Consider the following 17,898-nt stretch of genomic DNA (forward strand, 5'->3'; position numbering starts at 1 on the left):
TGTGTGTAAATCGAGATGTAAGACACCTTTAATATTGTTTTCCTTTGTGAAATATGTGCATAGTTTTAAATTGCAAATCTTTCTTTAAGGATTCTGAACCATGTTGTAAGGGCCTTGTATTGTTAGGATTCTCTAGCTCCTGTCAACTCATTAAGTCCAGGGATCAACATTAGTATCACTTGGGAATTTTGGGGGGCTTCCCAGGTGGTGCTAGTGGTAAAGAACTCACCTGCCAATTTAGGAGACATAGGAGACATGGGTTTGATTATCTGGGTCGGGAAGATCCCTGGAGGAGGGCATGGCAACCCATTCAATTATTTTTGCCTGAAGAGTCCCATGGACAGAGGAGCCCAGGGGGGCTTCAGTCCATAGCATTGCAAAGAGTCGGACATGACTGAAGTGACTTAGCATTCATGCACAAAGGAATTTGTTAGAATTTCTGAACTTGGGCCTCATCCTGGACCTGCTGAATCAGAATACGCATTTAAACAAGATTCCATACTGATTCTAGTGTGGGAAGCTTAGAAGTTACTCTCTGGCTGAATAAGAATCAAACCTTAGGGTGCACAGAATCATTTGGAGTGCTTGTTAAAAAAGATTCCTGGGCTCTACCCCCAAAGCATCTGATTCAGGAGGTCTGCAGAAGGGCTAGAATTTGCATATCTAACAGGTTTCTAGGTGATGGTGGTGATGCTGTCTGAGAACAACCTTTCAGAATGACTGCTCTAGCTAATTTCTTAAGGACTAAACAGAATTATTGAGAATGGTTTTTCTGAATATAATTTGTAAATCTCTGGTTTAAAGAATCTTTCAAAATGCAGTTGCATAGTTTTCTATTAATAAATCAAAATTCTTTTTATCCTCTTATTTCCCAAATCACTCTATAATGTGAATTAGAGGCCGCATGTTTGTGGTGATTACTTCTATGCTTCTGTATTATTTAAATGTATTAGTTAGCCATAATGTTTTACTACTAAGTATAGCATGAATCTTTTTGCAGATTTAGGGTACTATTGTTATTTGCCTTAATAGGGAGAGGCCCTTTTGTAAATTATTTTAGATACAAAGTACATTTCTAGAATCCATAATAATTTTGTTGGTAGATCCATAACATTTTCCAACCAATTAGCTCCACGTTAATACCTGAGAGGGGGATTAAATTGTAAACCTTAAGAAAGGCATCACAAAACATTTTATAATTGATCAGTTTCTAGAAATATGAAACTACCATTATCTTAGTAATTGACATAGCATGCCTTTTATTTTATCAGTATAAGAGGTATGGAAGTTTTTTGATAAAAAAGGGTTTAAGATATTTTGTACCACCCAAGGAAACTAATGTTCTCTTTCTCCAGGTGATAATTGATGACCAGTTACCTGTTGATCACAAAGGAGAATTGCTCTGTTCCTATTCTAACAACAAAAGTGAATTATGGGTTTCTCTCATAGAAAAGGCATACATGAAGGTCATGGGAGGATATGATTTCCCAGGATCCAATTCAGTAAGTAAGAAGGTGATCCAGACACGGGCTTATGCTGCCTAATATGATTATTCTCAGTTTGAAAGATTGTAGATGATGTATTTGGTTTAAATGAAAACATTATCAGCCCCTGAAAAATATTGATCAGCAGTTATTATGGGAGTGCATGTTTTGTTTTACAAGATTATTTGCATGTTGTATAGATTTAGTATTCAGGAAAGCCTGAAGTGCGTGTGTCTACTGTTCTGGTTGGATACAGGGCCCAATAAACGTAGTGTACCTTTCCAAAGAACCCTCTGCAAATCTAAGGGATGAGTCATATTGTCATCCTTCTGTGTTTTGTTTTTTTTTTTTTAAATAAATTCAGGCTCAAGGACTTTGGGGTTAGTTTATCCCAACCTTAGCACAACTTTATCTGTAAAATCAAGGTATCTTGATTTTAGTGTTCACTACAGTGTCCTTTAGTTGTCAACTACAGCCTTACATGAGAAATTATTCAGACTAGCATGACTTTAAATTATAACACTAATCAGCCTATAGCCTTAGAAAAGGTGTTTACCCTTTCTTAGCTTCTTTGCTTGTCTGTAACATGAGGATAATACCCACCTCTCAAAAACTGTAAAGGTTAAATAAGGTAAATATATGCAAATCACCTGTTACTCATACCTGGTTAGTATACTAGCCCAGTGCCTGGCCTCCTGCTGCTGCTGCTGCTTATAATGCTAGTCAAAGAATGTGTAGGTCATAGTTACAGGTTCAGTTCAGTCCAGTCGCTCAGTCGTGCCCGACTCTTTGTGACCCCATGAATCGCAGCACACCAGGCCTCCCTGTCCATCACCAACTCCCGGAGTTCACTCAGACTCACGTCCATCGAGTCCGTGATGCCATCCAGCCATCTCATCCTCTGTCGTCCCCTTCTCCTCCTGCCCCCAGTCCCTCCCAGCATCAGAGTCTTTTCCAATGAGTCAACTCTTCGCATGAGGTGGCCAAAGTATTGGAGTTTCAGCTTTAGCATCATTCCTTCCAAAGAACACCCAGGACTGATCTCCTTTAGAATGGACTGGTTGGATCTCCTTGCAGTCCAAGGGACTCTCAAAAGTCTTCTCCAACACCACAGTTCAAAAGCATCAGTTCTTCGGCACTCAGCCTTCTTCACAGTCCAACTCTCACATCCGTACATGACTGCTGGAAAAACCATAGCCTTAAAGGTAGAAGGATGTTAAAAAATTTCTTCCCAGTCTCCATGTTCAATTGCTCTGTCCTTCAAATGCTTCCCTGATGGCTCAGACGGTAAAGCATCTGCCTACAAGGCGGGAGACCTGGGTTCAATCCCTAGGTTGAGAAGATCCCCTGGAGAAGGAAATGGCAACCCACTCCAGTGTTCTTGCCTGGAGAATCCCATGGATGGAGGAGCCCAGTGGGCTACAGTCCATGGGGTCACAAAGAGTCGGACACGACTGAGCGACTTCACTTTTGCTTTCAAATATTTTTAGTTTAGCTTTCTAATCCATTGCCTGTTGATTTACAGAATCAGCTTAGAGAGGGAATGAGCATAAATGCAGCTGTCATCATCATCATCAAAGCAGTTTTTTCTATTAAATGTTTTGAGTTTTCATCAGATATATCAGTAAATGTATTCTGGAAAAGCAGCGGAGAGTGTGAGGAAATGACAGGTTTGTGCTTAAATCCAGGTGGGAATTTGAGTTAAGTAAGAGGTTTATTTTTCTGAAGAAGGAAAATGCAACGCACCCAATAGTAAAAGATTTATTATGCCTGGAGAGGGAAATAGCAACCCACTCCAGTATTTTTGCCTGGAAAATCCCTCGGACCGAGGAGCCTGGCGGGCTACAGTCTGCAGGGTCGCAAAGAGTCGGACACGTCTGAGCACGCACATACAAGAGATTCATACAGATAGAAAGAACTTACTCCCTTCTGAATTATTCCTATCAGAATCATCGTATCAGATCAGTGAGATTTAATAGCGTACCCTGGGGACTTATTTAAGATCCTGAAAACCACAGTGACAGTCCTGACTGGGTTTATGTTGCAGAACATTGATCTTCATGCCCTGACTGGGTGGATACCAGAAAGGATCGCCATGCATTCAGACAGCCAGACTTTCAGCAAGGATAATTCATTCCGAATGCTTTATCAAAGGTAAACACTTCTCTCTCTCTCTCTTTTGTACTAAAAGAGGCCGTTTAAAAACTTCATGTCTTGTTGAGAATGGATACTGCAGAGGCTGTCCTTCTCAGTTATTAGGGAAGTTGTGTTTTTGAAATATTCACTTGAGGCACTCGCTCCAGCCAGCCCTCAGTGACGCTTGCGGTTAATCCAGATGGTAGATAATCCAAAACATTTGGATAAAGGAATATTGGAAAGACTATTTTGTACTTCCTGAGTACTTACCAATTTGAAGGAAGGTGGGAAAAGAGGAGGGTGAGAACATAAAGATAGCTTAAGCCTTAAATGGATCATCCGTGTGAAGAGCTGGAAAACTGTCTGTACAGTAATACACATTCAGTCTTGAAACCAGAAAGCTCAGTGATTTGACGAATAAAATTACACAGCTTTGGGAAAAATGCATTTGGTATTTTCCATCTTCACCTTTGTTTGTAAGTCATTTGAAAATTTAGCATTTATTTTTCTTCAGTGATAGGTTTCTGAGAATTAGTTTGTCTAAAACTGAGAGGGAAAAGAAATAAATGTGATAGTTTTTTCTGATTTGCTGTAAAATAAAAATGTACTTCTCTGGTGGGTGTTGAAAATAGCCTGTTTTAGAAAAGATTTCCACTTGGTGGAAATTTTGATGTAAACCACAAGATGAAGGGAAAGATGGTGTAATCTGAGGTCCGGATGTGTTCACCTCTGGCTGTTGATCTGTTGGGCCCATTCCAGATTTCACAAAGGAGATGTCCTCATCACTGCGTCCACTGGAGTGATGACCGAGGCTGAAGGCGAGAAGTGGGGCCTGGTGCCCACACACGCATACGCTGTGCTGGACATCAGAGAATTCAAGGTTCCGCCTCACATTTCGTTTCCCTTGCTTTTCTTGTTTGCTAGTAAGACATTGGAAGCATTCCAAATAACATATGAGCTTTTTAAATACTGATAAGTCAAGATTTAGACCGAGTTTGAAAACCATTCTGCCTATTACATTAAACTTGACCTCTACCTCTCCCATTGGAGACGATGAATAAAAAGGTGGGGAGTGTAAAGACAGTGGCAGCGCAGACGTTGACGGCGGGACGGGAACGCTGTGCGCCTCTTTTTTTTTCAGGGTTGAGGTGAACACATGTCCCTCGAGGCTCTGGGCTGTCTGTTGGCTTTGGGGCTCAGACAGTGTCAGACAGTAGAGCCTTCAGTGAATACTTGTGCCTGGACGAAAACTAAGAGGATACCTAGGAATAAGGAACATGCCAGTGGGTTTGCAAGTGTCTTCCTAGCAGCCCTTGCACTATGCGGCCTTTTTCAGACCCTTTGTCTGTGTTCTGATATTGGCACGTTGACTTTATTACTTCTCGTGTTATTGGTTAGTTTTTTCCATGGAAAAATATGTCTGTACGATAGATTAGAAAATATGAACATCATTAAGGAAAGAGCTCTCTTTCCCTGACGGTATAGAAACTAAGCTGTCTAGTTGCTGAAAAGCTTAACTAGCTGGATGTTCAGTTTTCCTGCTTGACCTTACAGAAAGAAGCAGTGATCAGTCACCAAGAACAGGGTACTACCGTGTTTTTAAATTGATTTTCTTATGTGGCGCATGGAACTATATGAATCATGAAGGCAGTAGGGATGTGCTGCAGCATTTAAAAACGTATAGTCTTAAAGCCACTGCTGCACCACTAACCATTCTGTGTAGAGTTGTCGCTCCCTTTAAAAGTGGTGTGAAAATTGACTGCATAAAGAAAAAAAATTTTTTAATTTATGTGAAATAAACTGAAATATCTGTGTTTGTTTAGGAATGTATCTTGCCACAACCAAGTAGAACATTGGGAATAACAGTTGCTGTTATTCAATAATAATTTTACTGTTAGAATATCCTTTGACATAGATGTTAGTGAATGTGTCTGGCAAGAGATTTAAATCTAGACAGTGAAACATATGAAAGTAAGCTTGAATGTGAGGAAGATTTCTGTAAAGACATCATTTACTTCTAGCAATAAGTATTTGTTCTGATTGTTTAGGAGAAACTGGGAAAATAACATATTTAAGAGAAAAATAGGTACCTGTGGTTTGACTTGAAAACAAAGCATTAAAAGGTTATTGAATCTTGGTGAAGTAAGCTTCTCAAATGATAGCCTTGTTAAGAATCAGTAGCGTTATTCACACAGTATCAATTTGGCGTGTCGGTTATTGTGTAATGATAAAGGTTGCTTGTGGTTTTCATACGTTATTTTAAATCGAGGTGTGATAGACGTGCAGCCCTGGGTGGTGGAGAGCGTGGTGATGTGATGGTTCCGTACATCACAAAACAGTCGCCACAGTCAGTCACCGTCTGTCCCCGTGCGAAGTCATCACGGTATTATTGACCGTAGCCCCGGCGCTGAACATTTCATCCCCACAGCCTGTTTATTTTGTACCTGGCCGTTTGTGCCTCTTTGTCTGCCTCGCCTGTTTTACTCACGACCCCCCTCTCCCCTCTTTACTCAGGCAGCCGCCTGTTTTTCTCCTGTGTCTGTGAATCTGTTTCTATACTCTGCTCACTGCTTTTGTTTTTTAGATTCTACACATACGTGAAATCATACGGTATTTTTCTTTCTCTAACAGTTTCACTTAGCATTATACCCCCAAGATCCAAGACAAACGGCAAGATTTCATTCTTTTTTAATGGCTAACATTTCATCGTATATATGTCTACCAGTTCTTTTTCTTTATCCATTCATCCATCAGTGGACACTTAAGTTGTTTCCGTATCTTGGTTCTTGTATATAATGTTGCAGTGAACGTTGGTTGTGCATTTGTGTTTTTCAGATTAGTGTTTTTATTTTCTATGGACAAATGCCCAGAAGTGAAATTGCTTGATCATATGGCAGTTCTGTTTTTAATTTTTTGGGGGGGTCCCCATACTGTTTTTATAATGCCTGCACCCATTTCACATTCCCACCGAAAGTGCATTTCTTTACATCCTTGCCAGCGTTTGTTATTTGTTGTCTTTTTTACTGTAGCTGTTCTGACAGGTATAAAACGACATCCCATTGTGGTTTCCGTTTACAGTTTCCTGATCAGTGATGTTGAGTATCTTTTCATATATGTGTTGGCCATCTGTATATCTTCTTTGGAAAAAAATGAATGTGCAAGTCCTTTGCCCATTTTTAAACTTAGGTTCTATTTTTCTCATGTTGAGCTGTATGAATTCTTTGTATGTTTTGGATATTATCCCCTTATCAGATATATTATTTGCAAATATTTTCTCCCATTCAGTAGGTGGCCTTTTCATTTTGTTGATAATTTCCTTCACCTTGCAAAGTTTTGTAGTTTGATGTAACATTATTTGTTTGTTTTTGCTTTTGTTTCCCTTGTCTGAGGACACAGATATAAAAATACTTCCAAGGACCATACTGCTTATGTCTTCCTCTAGGAGTTTAATGGTTTCAGGACTTAGGTTGGAGTCTTTAAATCCATTTTGAGTTTATTTTTGTATATGGTGTAAGATATTGTTCCTGCTCCTTTTTTTTAACATGTAACTGTCCAGGTTTCCTAACACTATTTATTGAAGAAACTTTCTTTACCTCTGTGTATTTTTGACTCCTTTGTCATAAGTTAGTTATAAGTATGGGTTTATCTCTGGGCTCGGGACTGTTGGCATTGATATATGTGCCTGTTTTTGTGCCAGTACCAGATTGTTTGGAGTACTGTAGCTTTGTAGTACGGTTTGAAATCAGAGAATTGAGACTTCATAGCTTTGTTTTTCTTTCTCAAGATTGTTTTGGCTCTTTGGGGTCTCTTGTGTTTCTGTACCAGTTTTAGTTATTTGTTCCAGTTCTGGGAGAATTGTCGTTGGTATTTCAGCAGGGATTGTAGTGAATCTGCAGGCTTCCTTGGGTGGTGTGGGCACTTTAACAGCATCAGTTCTTCAGTCCGTGAGCATGATGTGGCCTCCCGTTTGTTTGTGTCATCTTTCATTTCTTGCATCCGTGTCTCACAGTTTTCAGAGTGTAGGTCTTTCCCTTCCGTGGTTAGTTTTGTTCCTCGATACTTATTATTTTTCTTGCGATTGGAAATGAAGCTGTTTTCTTAATTTCCCTGATTGTTGTTAGTGTATAGAAGCATAACAGATTACTGTGTATTAATTTTGTATCCTATAGCTTTACCAAATTCACTTAGTAGTTCTAATAGTTTTTTGGTGGCATCTTCAGGATTTTCTGTGTATAGTATCATGTCTTGTGCAAACAGTGACAGTTCTGTTTCTTACTTAACAATTTGGGTTCCCTTGCTTTATTTTGCTTGTCTAGTTGCTGTGGCTAGGACTCTGAATAAAAGTGGCAGGAGTGGACATCTTATCTTGCTCCTGATCTTAGAGGTGATGTTTCCAGTTTTTCACTGTTGAGTATGAAGTTAGCTGTAGGCTTGTCATATATGGCCCTTATTATGTTATGGTCCTTCTGTACCCACTTTGTTGAGAGTTTTTATCATAAACAGATGTTGAATTTTGTTAAAGCTTCTTCTGCCTCTATAGAAATGACCATATGATTTTTATTCTTCAGTTTGTTTATGTGGTGTTACCCCTTGATTGATTTGCAAATGTTGAATTGTCCTTGCATCCATGGGATAAATCCCACTTGATCGTGGTATGTGACCTTTTAATGTATTGTTGGGTTTGGTCTGCTAATATTTTGTTGAGGATTTTTGCATCTTATATTCACCAGTGATACTGGCCTGTGGTTTTCTTTTCGTATGGTATTTTTAGTTTTGATATCAAAAATGCTGGTCTTTGAGAATGAGTTTGGAAGCATTCCTTCATTTTCAGCTCTTTGGAATACTTTGAGAAAGATAGATATTAATTCTTCTTTAAACATTCAATAGAATTCACCCATAAAACTATCTGGTCCTGGACTTTGTTTGTTGAGAGTTTGTAAATTACTGGTTCAGCTTCATCACTGGTAGTTGATTGGTTCATGTCTTGTGTTTCTTCCTGATTCCATTTTGAGAGATTGTACATTTCTAGGAATTTATCCATTTCTTCCAGGTTGTCCATTTTACTGGTGTATAATTGTAGTAACTTCTTATGATCATTTGTACTTCTGTGATGTCAGTTGTAACTTCTTTCTTATTTCTTATTTGACTTATTTGGGCTCTCTTCCTTGATTAGTTTAATTAAAATTTGTCAATTTTGTTTATATTTTCAACAAACCAGGTCTTAGTTTCACTTTTCTTTCTTTATTTTTTTTTTTTCAGTTTCTATTTCATTTATTTCTGCTCTCTTCTTTATGATTTCTTTCCTTCTGCTAACTTTGGGTTTTTGGGGTTTTTTTTTTTTTGTTTTTCTAGTTCCTTTAGGTATAAAGGTAGGTGTTTGAGGTTTTTCTTTATTTCTGAGGTAGTCTTATATCACTATAAACTTCCCTTTTAGAATTGCTTTTGTGATTGTCGTGTTTCCATTTTTATTTACCTCAGGATGTTTCTAAACTTCCTCTTTGACTTCTTCAGTGACCTATTAGTTGCTTAGCTCTTACATGTTTGTGGGTTTTGCAGTTCTTTCTTGTGGTTGATTTCTAGTCTTGGATTCTTGTGGTCAGAAAAGATGTTTGATGTGGTTTCAGCCTTTTTAAATTTTTTGAGACTTGTTTTGAGGCCTGGTGCATGATTTATCTTGGAGAATGTTCTATGTGCCCTTGGAAAGGATGTGTATTCTGCTGTTTGGGGATGGGATGTTCTGTAGATATCTATTAAGTCCATTGGGTCTAATGTGTAAGATAAGTGGTTTTCTTAATGATGATTTTTCTGCCTAGGTGATTTATCCATAGATGCAAGTGGCGTGTTACTACCTCCTAGTAATATTGTGTTGCTGTTCATTTTTCCCATTATGTCTGTTAATATTTGCTTTATGTATTTGGGTGCTCTTATGTTGGATGCATATGTAGTTAAAATTGCATCTTTTCTTGGATTGATCCATTGTCTCTCGTTACAGTCTTTGTTTTAAACTCTATTTTGTCTGATACAGAGTATTGCTATCCCAGCTTTCTTTTTGTTTCCATTTACATGGAATACCTTTTTCCATACCCTCACTTGGAGTCTGTGTGTGTCTTTAGATCTGAACTGAGTCTCTATAGGCAGCATTTATATGGGTCTTGTTTTCTTTATTTTTTTGTTCTTTATTTTTATTTCCTTTACCCACTGTATGTCTTCTGATTTAGTCTGTTTACATTTAAAGTAATTATTGATAGGTATTTGGTCATCGTTTAGGGTTATTTCTGTAGTTTTCTTTGGTTCCTGTCTTCTTTTGTTCTCTTTAATTACAATTGATGACCATCTTTAGTGGATTCCTTCCTTGTCTTTCCTGCGTGTGTCTGTTAGAGATTTTTGACTTGTGGTTACCATGCGGTTTGTGTGCTCTGTGCTGGGCTCACTCAGTCATGTCTGACTCTCTGTGACCCCAGGGACTGTAGCCTGCCAGGCTCCTCTGTCCGTGGGATTCTCCTGGCAGGAATCCCATAGTGGGGTGCCATTTCCTCCGCCAGGGGATCTTCCTGACCCAGGGATTGAACCCATGTCTCTTATGTCTCCTGAACTGACAAGCAGATTCTTCACGACCAGCACCACCTGGGAAGCCCCAAGGTGTGCGTGTAACAGTGCATATGTATCATGCGTGTGTGCATATACATACATTTACACATGATTATTTTAAGTTCATGTCCTTCTAAGTTCAGATGCATTCTGACAACTATGCATTTTTACTGACACTGTCCACATTTCCTGTTTCTGGCATCACATTTGACATCTTTTTGTTTTATGTATCCCTTCAGTTCAGTTCAGTTGCTCAGTTGTGTCTGACTCTTTGTGACCCTGTGGACTGCGGCACACCAGACCTCCCTGTCCATCACCAACTCCCAGAGCTTGCTCAAACTCATGACCATCGAGTCAGTGATGCCGTCCAGTTGTCTCAACCTCTGTCGTCCCCTTCTCCTGCCTTCAGTGTCCCAGCATCAGGGCCTTTTCGAGCGAGTCAGTTCTTCGCAGCAGGCGGCCAAAGTGTTGGAGTTTCAGCTTTGGAATCAGTCCTTCCAATGAATATTCAGGACTGATCTCCTTTAGGATGGACTGGCTAGATCTCCTTGCAGTCCAAGGGACTCTCAAGAGTTTTCTCCAACACCACAGTTCAGAAGCATCAATTCTTCAGTGCTCAGCTTTCTTTATAGTCCAACTCTCACATCCATACATGACTACTGAAAAAAAAACATAGCTTTGACTAGACAGACCTTTATTGGCATGTATGTATCTCTTACCATACTTTTAAGTTATGTATGTATCCCTTAACCATACATATTGTGGATATAGATGATTTCGCTGCTTTTATTTATTAACCTTTCTGCTAGCTTTATAAGTAATTTATCTACTGGCTTTACTCTGTGTAGTGTTTGTGTGTGTGTGTGTGTGTGTGTGTGTGTGTGTGTGTGTGTGAATTATTCAGTCATGTCTGACTCTTTGTGACCCCATGGACTGTAGCCCACTGGGCTCCCATGTCCATGGGATTCTCCAGGCAGGGCTGCTGAAGTAAGTTGCCATTTCCTTCTCCTGGGCGATCTTCCCAACCCAGGGATCGAACCCTGGTCTCCTGCATTGCAGGCAGATTCTTTCCCATCTGAGCCACCAGGGAAGCCCCCTTTATTGTATGCCTACGTTTACCAATAAGATTTTTCCTTTTGTAATTTTCTGGTTATGGCCTTTTCTTTTTCACTCAGAGGTGTGCCTAGAGATGTAAAGTGGGTTTAGTAGGGCTGAACTCTTAGCTTTTGTTTATCTGTGAAACTGTCTTACCTTTTTCTCAAATCTAAATGATAACCTTACTTGGTAGAGTATTCTTGGCTGTAGGCTTTTTTTTCTTTCAGTACTTTTAATATATTGTGCCTTTCCCTTCTGACCTGCAAGGTTTATGCTACAAGTCGGCTGATGGTCATATGGGAATTTCCTTGCTCTTCCCTTGCTGATTTTAAGATTTTCTCTTTGCCAGTAATTTTTCCTGTTTTAATTGCAGTGTACCTTGGTGTGGGCCTTTAAGTTCTCTGCCTCTTTCTCTGTTCTTCTCAGGCCCCTGTGATGGGAATGGTAGGTCAGTGTGCTTGATGTTGTCCCAGAAGTCTCCTAAAGCATCCTCATTGTTAGAAACGCTTTTCTCTCTCCAGCTAGGGCAGTTCCCGCTTCTCTGTCTCCCATCTCAGTGACCCATTCCTCTGTACCATCTGATCCAGCACTGATTCCTTCTAGTACGTGCTTTTTATTCCCACTATTGTGTTCCTCAGCTGCTTGTTTCTTGTTTGTATTCTCTAACTATTTATTAAACATCTCACTGTGTTCATGCATTCTTCTGAATTCACTGAACATCTTAGTGATCATTACCTTGAACTCTTTATCAGGTCGATTGCTTAGTTCTTCTCCTGGGGTTTCTTTGTTCCTTCACTGGGGACATTTTCTTCTTTTGCCTCTTTCTGCCTCGTTTTGTTTTTGTTTTTATGTGTTAACTATGTCACTTGTGTTTCTTGGTCTTGGAGAAGTGGAGACATCCCTGTGGAGGAGACGTTCTGTGGGCCCGGTGGCACGCCCCTCCGCTCAGCCGAGCTCGGTGCCCGAGCATTGCCCTCTACGGGTTGCATGGGCCCCTCTGAGGGGCTGACTACCAGGAGCCCAGTTGGATGCCAGGCCCTGCTTCACACACAGGCTGCCAGCCACGGGTGGGCACAGTCAGGTCCCAGAGCAGCTGTCTGAGCAGCCCGGGGGGTGCCTAGAGCTGGTGCTGGCGTGTTGATGGGTCGGGCTGTGTCCCATGATTAAGGCACTTTGGAGCGTGTGAAGATGGAGTGAAGTGTGGCCTGGTGATGGGTTTCTTTACCGTGATAACGCTCACATTCACATCAAAATGCTATGAAAGTTACTGAGCAGAAACACAACCAGCCTGAGCAGGCTTCTCACATGATGGAATTGGCTCCGGTTTCCTTTTGAAAGGTTGCTGCTGTGAGCCCCATGTTATGCTGGAATTCATGATCTCTGGAGGAGAGGATTTGGATCCGAGTTCAGAGATGAAGCATGACTACTTGGAGCTTTTGGTATAGCAAAGTTTTATTAAAGTATAATAGAGGTAGAGATAGCTTCTGACAGACCTCAGAAGGGGACAGAAAGAGTGCTGGTTTTTAGCAAGCTGTTTTATGTCTCTTAGCAAGCCGTTAATCAGACAAGAGAGACTCCTCAAGGCTGAGGGAGTTTCATCAGGCCCCTCTCCCACAATACGCACTTTTGAGATAGGATGGCAGAGGTGTGTCATCCCCTGGCCATAAATCAATTGACAGGAATACTGGTTTATTGAGCCATCATCAGCCCAAGGTTTGAGAAAAGGAAAAAAGTTAGTCTTAGGTGGAACTGTCTTGAAGAAAGGCAGTTTCCAAAGCAAACACATAGTTTTATGAATAGCTTAAAAACATTTCCGTGAGAAAAACATTGGTTAGCTCAAGGCAGAACCAGGTGCCCTCAACACAGAATTAGAAGACGCCTCTTAATTTTGTGCAGAGAAGGAGAACTCTGCCCCTCGCAGTTCACTTCCTCCTGCCGCGGGGCCCCGGCCTCCCTGCCTGTCGCCCTCTCCTTTGTCTATGTGGTCTCTTTGTAGTCAGGGTTGATCTCTCCCGAAAGGCTTCTTCAGCTGTGTTAGCATTTACGGGGCTTTCTTTATGATCTTTGGGTACAGATTGGAAGAATTCCCTGGGTTCATCATTTTTATGTGATTTGTGCTATCAGTTTTGAGATACCTTTTCTATTTCAAAATCCTTCCCTATTGATCCATTCAGGCTCTTTTCTCTAGAGCTCGTTCGTGCCGATGTGCCTCCTCTTTGACTAAAGCTGCTCCCAATCTTACATCATTTGTGACTTTCTTTACTTAGTGATATTTTCATATCAATACTTGAGTGAAAGTGTTATCTTTTTGTTTGATTGCCTCAAACCTCGTATGTATTTTACGATCTTCACTTCAGTCTCAGTTATCCTTGTTTGAGTAATTTTTTTGTCTCCTTGGAGTAATACTCCATAGTCTGTTTTGATGGTACATCTCCATTTTAAGCTGCTGTCTTTAAATTCAGACAGATCTTCCCAAGGGATCCCTGAGGCTTTTCCTTTGCTGCCACTTGGAAGTACCTGGACACGGAATGTTTCATCATAAACCTGATTACTTTCTTAGTTCTCTGGCATTTATTCCCCCATTCAGCTTCCTCTGAATTGCTGGTTTTCTATCCAAACAGAATTTGCAGCGTGCCTTCGTGCCCTTGAATGTCAGTGATACCTGGGACCTTCCTCTGAAGCTTAGCAGCAATTCCTGTTTATACTTTCTACTCCTTTATACTCCTTACGTTAAAGAGTGATGAAGCCCTGGAATAAAGAGATGTCCTGCTCATGTAGAAATAGGTTTCATGCGTCAGAAAGGAGTTCAGCATTTGTTGGCTGATGTGTGGCAGGGGCAGGTGAGGCACAAATGATGTAGAAGAGACTAAGAACAGAAATTGTGCTGATGAGCTTCCTGGGAACGCGGCCTTAGAGAAATTAGTCTGATTTATGTCCAAAAATCGCATCTATCCCAGGCCATGATTTGCCACATTTAAAATAGCAAAGAAATGTGTGTATGTGTGTGTGTTTTTAAATATCTTCCAAATTGTTTGGTTTGTGACATCATTAGAAAAAGAATACAAGTTTCTAAGTTGACTCGAAATAAGACTTTTGGATTTATACGCTCTTTTGTTTTTCTGAGTCAATATGATCAACTCTGTAGACATACCCGGTATTTATTGAGCATATATGGTGTTCTGTCAACTCAGTAGAGACTTCTGAAACAGGATAATAATGTTAACCATTTCAAGGGTTTTATAGTCGAATTGGGGAGACGAGACTCCTGCATTAGAAGTAGGAAATGATGCAAGATAGGATATTGTTTGTTGTAAACTAACGTAATACAGATTGTTAGCCCTGTGAACTTTAAAGGAGAGGTAGTAATTAAAGTGAGAAGGGGCTTCCCTGGTGGCCTCAGTGGTACAGAATCCGCCTGCCAGTGCAGGAGACGCAGGTTTGACCCCTGGTCTGGGGAGATGCTGCATGCCACGGGGCTACTCACTCCTGCGCTGCAGCTACTGCACTTGTGCTGTGGAGCCTGGAGACACAACAGCTGAGCCCACGCATTGCGACTGCGGAAGCCCCCGTGCTCCAGAGCCCGAGCTCTGCACCAGGAGAAGCCCCCACCGTGAGAGGCCATGCACTGAGCCTGGAGAGCAGCACCCCCTTGCCACAACCGGAGAAGGCCTGTGTGCAGAGGAAGGTGCTAAAGAGCATCTGAAAGCAGAGCAGTCAGAGGGGACCAGAGGGCCCGCCAGGAGCAGGGCAGCGTGAGCAGAGGCGTTCAGTGTGGGGACTGAGTGCGGGCCGCTGGCGGGGCTGAGAGCAGGGCTGGGGAGAGCCAGGCATGGGGGCGGGGCACTGGGGGCCGGGGAGAGCCAGGCGTGGGGACAGGGCACTGGGAACTGGCAGGCCAGAGCAGAGGAGGCCTTGAGAGGACAGGAGACACCTCATGCTCTACGGCAGCCTGGCCCAGAGGCACTTCCTGCCCGGATGAAACGTTCTGTGCCCGTGCTATGTGATATCTAGCTCCCAGGACGCTTGATCCTTGAGCTCTTGAAATGTGACTACTGTGACTAAGGAGCTGATTTGTAAACTTAATTATATATGACCACGAGTGAGTAGTGATTACGTATGGATAGCGTAGCTCTAGAGATAGGTAGCCGTTTACAGCTTCTGATCGGATATGGGACTCAATCAAATGCTGATTAAAGAATAGTAATTTCAGATTCAAACTGCATCCTCACTTGGAGAATGATATAACTAATAAAAATGTGGTAAAACTGTTTTGTAACTTTGTTATCTCCTGGCTTTTTTAATAGGGGCTGCGATTTATCCAACTGAAAAATCCTTGGAGTCATTTACGTTGGAAAGGAAGATATAGTGAAAATGATGTAAAAAACTGGACTCCAGAATTGCAAAAGTATTTAAACTTTGATCCTCGAACAGCTCAGAAAATAGACAATGGTAAATAACTTTGTAATCTAATAATACGTGTTTAACATGCTTTACCAGTGTAAAATGTACTCAGCTGACAAGTCAGTCAGGTCTTTTCAGACTAACAAAGATGTCTAATTTTTAGGGATATTTTGGATTTCGTGGGATGATCTCTGCCAGTATTATGATGTAATTTACTTGAGTTGGAATCCAGGTCTTTTTAAAGAATCAACATGTATTCACAGGTAACTTTTTTGCACATTTCAAAATACGCTTCGTAGTAGTGTCCCTTTTTTCATTTAAAATGAAATTATTTGGGAAGACTAGTATTCTCGCGTTTTATCACACCCATAGAGGGCTTCCCTAGTAGCTGAGCTAGCAAAGAATCTGCCTGCCATGCAGGAGACCCCGGTTCATTTCCCGGGTTGGAAAGACCCGCTGGAGAAGGGATTGGTTACCCACTCGGGTGTTCTTGGGCTTCCCTGGGGGCTCAGCTGGTAAAGAATCTGCCCGCAGTGTGGGAGACCTGGGTTCCATCCCTGGGTTGGGAAGAGCCCCTGGAGGAGGGCATGGCAACCTACTCCAGTGTTCTTGCCTGGAGAAGCCGCATGGACAGAGGAGCCTGTCGGGCTGCAGTCCATGGGGTCCCAGAGAGTCGGACATGACTGAGCGACTAAGCACACCGCATGCATAGAGAACTGCCATGTAATAGTCACTCTTCGTATGCTTCTTGATTGCGCCAAAAGAAAACAAGGAAACCTTATAACCTGATTGTATTTGAAGCCAAACTTTTTTAAATAGCGTCTCAGCTTAGCTCTGTGAGAAGTTTAACTACGACCTCCTTGCTGATGTTGTCTCTTAGTACTTGGGATGCTAAGCAAGGACCGGTGAAGGACGCCTACAGCCTGGCCAACAACCCCCAGTACAAGTTGGAGGTGCAGTGTCCACAGGGGGGCGCCGCGGTCTGGGTTTTGCTTAGTAGGCACATAACGGACAAGGTACTGGTACCCTCCTTACATCCCACGCAGACATTCTTTCAAACACAGACCAACGTGAGCGAGATGCGCAACTTGGCCACCAGCCTGTTTCCTTTATATGGGTGGCTTGAAAACAGTGTTTCCTTAGATAAATGAACGTTTTCCTCAAAGGAAATTGATAATTTACAATTATACACTTCAAATCTCTTTCAGAAATCGTGTATGAAGAACAGCATGAGGGGGTCTGTGCTTTCTAGTGAGAGTTTTAGTGTTGATTATATATGCTTTAGATCTTAAGAATATTAACATAAAAATATGCTAAAGGGGTTTTGGAAATGCTGATGCATTAGGCCTGGTTTTATAAAGGGTAATCATAATTTTAATGGTTTTTAGAGTGTTTTTGTAGTACATTGCTTCATACAGCATGCTCATCTACTGAAATTACAGTTTAATTGACATATTTTATAACAGTAAGTGGAAATGCTCTTAAACTTAGAAATAATCTCCTCCTCCCCTCCTCACCTACACACACACACACAGGAACATAGTGAGTCAATTTTCCTAACCATATTGAATTCTTTCTGCTTTTAGGATGATTTTGCAAATAATCGCGAATTTATCACAATGGTTGTATACAAGACTGATGGGAAAAAAGTTTATTACCCAGGTATGTTTAGTAAACAGACATTCAAACAAACACTAAAATTCTATTTGTGTGGTTAATTTGAAAAATGAAAAGTTTTATGTAGGTAATACAAGTAAATTAATAATAATTATGCTGATAAGACTAATAGAAACCGCTCACACAGATGTGTGGCTATTTATGCTACTTGTGTGTGTTATTTTTTTAAATTTAGAGACCTCAGGAATTTGGAATTTCTGCACTCTCGCACATTGCTGTCAGAGCTTTATTTCTAAAATTTAAATCCTATCTTTTTCTCTGATCAGAAAATCTGTGGTTTTCTGTGGACTCTTGGATAAGGTCCAGGCTCTTGAGTGAGATGTCTGAGGCCTTTTATACTCTGGCCTTCTCCTTAAGGCACCCTCGGCGCAGGTCTGGCTGCTCCTGAGCACATCACGCCCATGTTGCCCTCCTCTCTCTCCGTTCTTCCACCAAGAGTCTCTTCTCCCTGGCCTCTTCCTGCATATTCCTTTTCCTCTATTCTTTATAATGAATGTGGTTAAGATCCGGTTTATGT

At 41.2% G+C, this 17,898-nt stretch overlaps 1 protein-coding gene across 2 annotated transcripts in view; it reads left to right on the forward strand.

Annotated features, from left to right (window-relative positions):
* The window catches only part of CAPN7 (calpain 7), a 50,284-nt gene that overhangs the window by 24,679 nt on the left and 7,707 nt on the right, over window positions 1–17,898 (forward strand). Inside the window, exons 10-16 of one of the 2 annotated variants that reach the window (XM_027961849.2) lie at window positions 1,356–1,502; window positions 3,532–3,638; window positions 4,380–4,500; window positions 15,608–15,752; window positions 15,868–15,967; window positions 16,585–16,720; window positions 17,291–17,366. In XM_027961849.2, coding sequence (XP_027817650.2) covers window positions 1,356–1,502; window positions 3,532–3,638; window positions 4,380–4,500; window positions 15,608–15,752; window positions 15,868–15,967; window positions 16,585–16,720; window positions 17,291–17,366 — 832 coding nt within the window. The remainder of the gene's footprint in view (window positions 1–1,355; window positions 1,503–3,531; window positions 3,639–4,379; window positions 4,501–15,607; window positions 15,753–15,867; window positions 15,968–16,584; window positions 16,721–17,290; window positions 17,367–17,898) is intronic. The other variant, XM_042238561.1, reaches the window with a different exon arrangement.

This window comes from Ovis aries, chromosome 1, assembly GCF_016772045.2.
Source record: "Ovis aries strain OAR_USU_Benz2616 breed Rambouillet chromosome 1, ARS-UI_Ramb_v3.0, whole genome shotgun sequence".
NCBI lineage: Eukaryota > Metazoa > Chordata > Mammalia > Artiodactyla > Bovidae > Ovis > Ovis aries.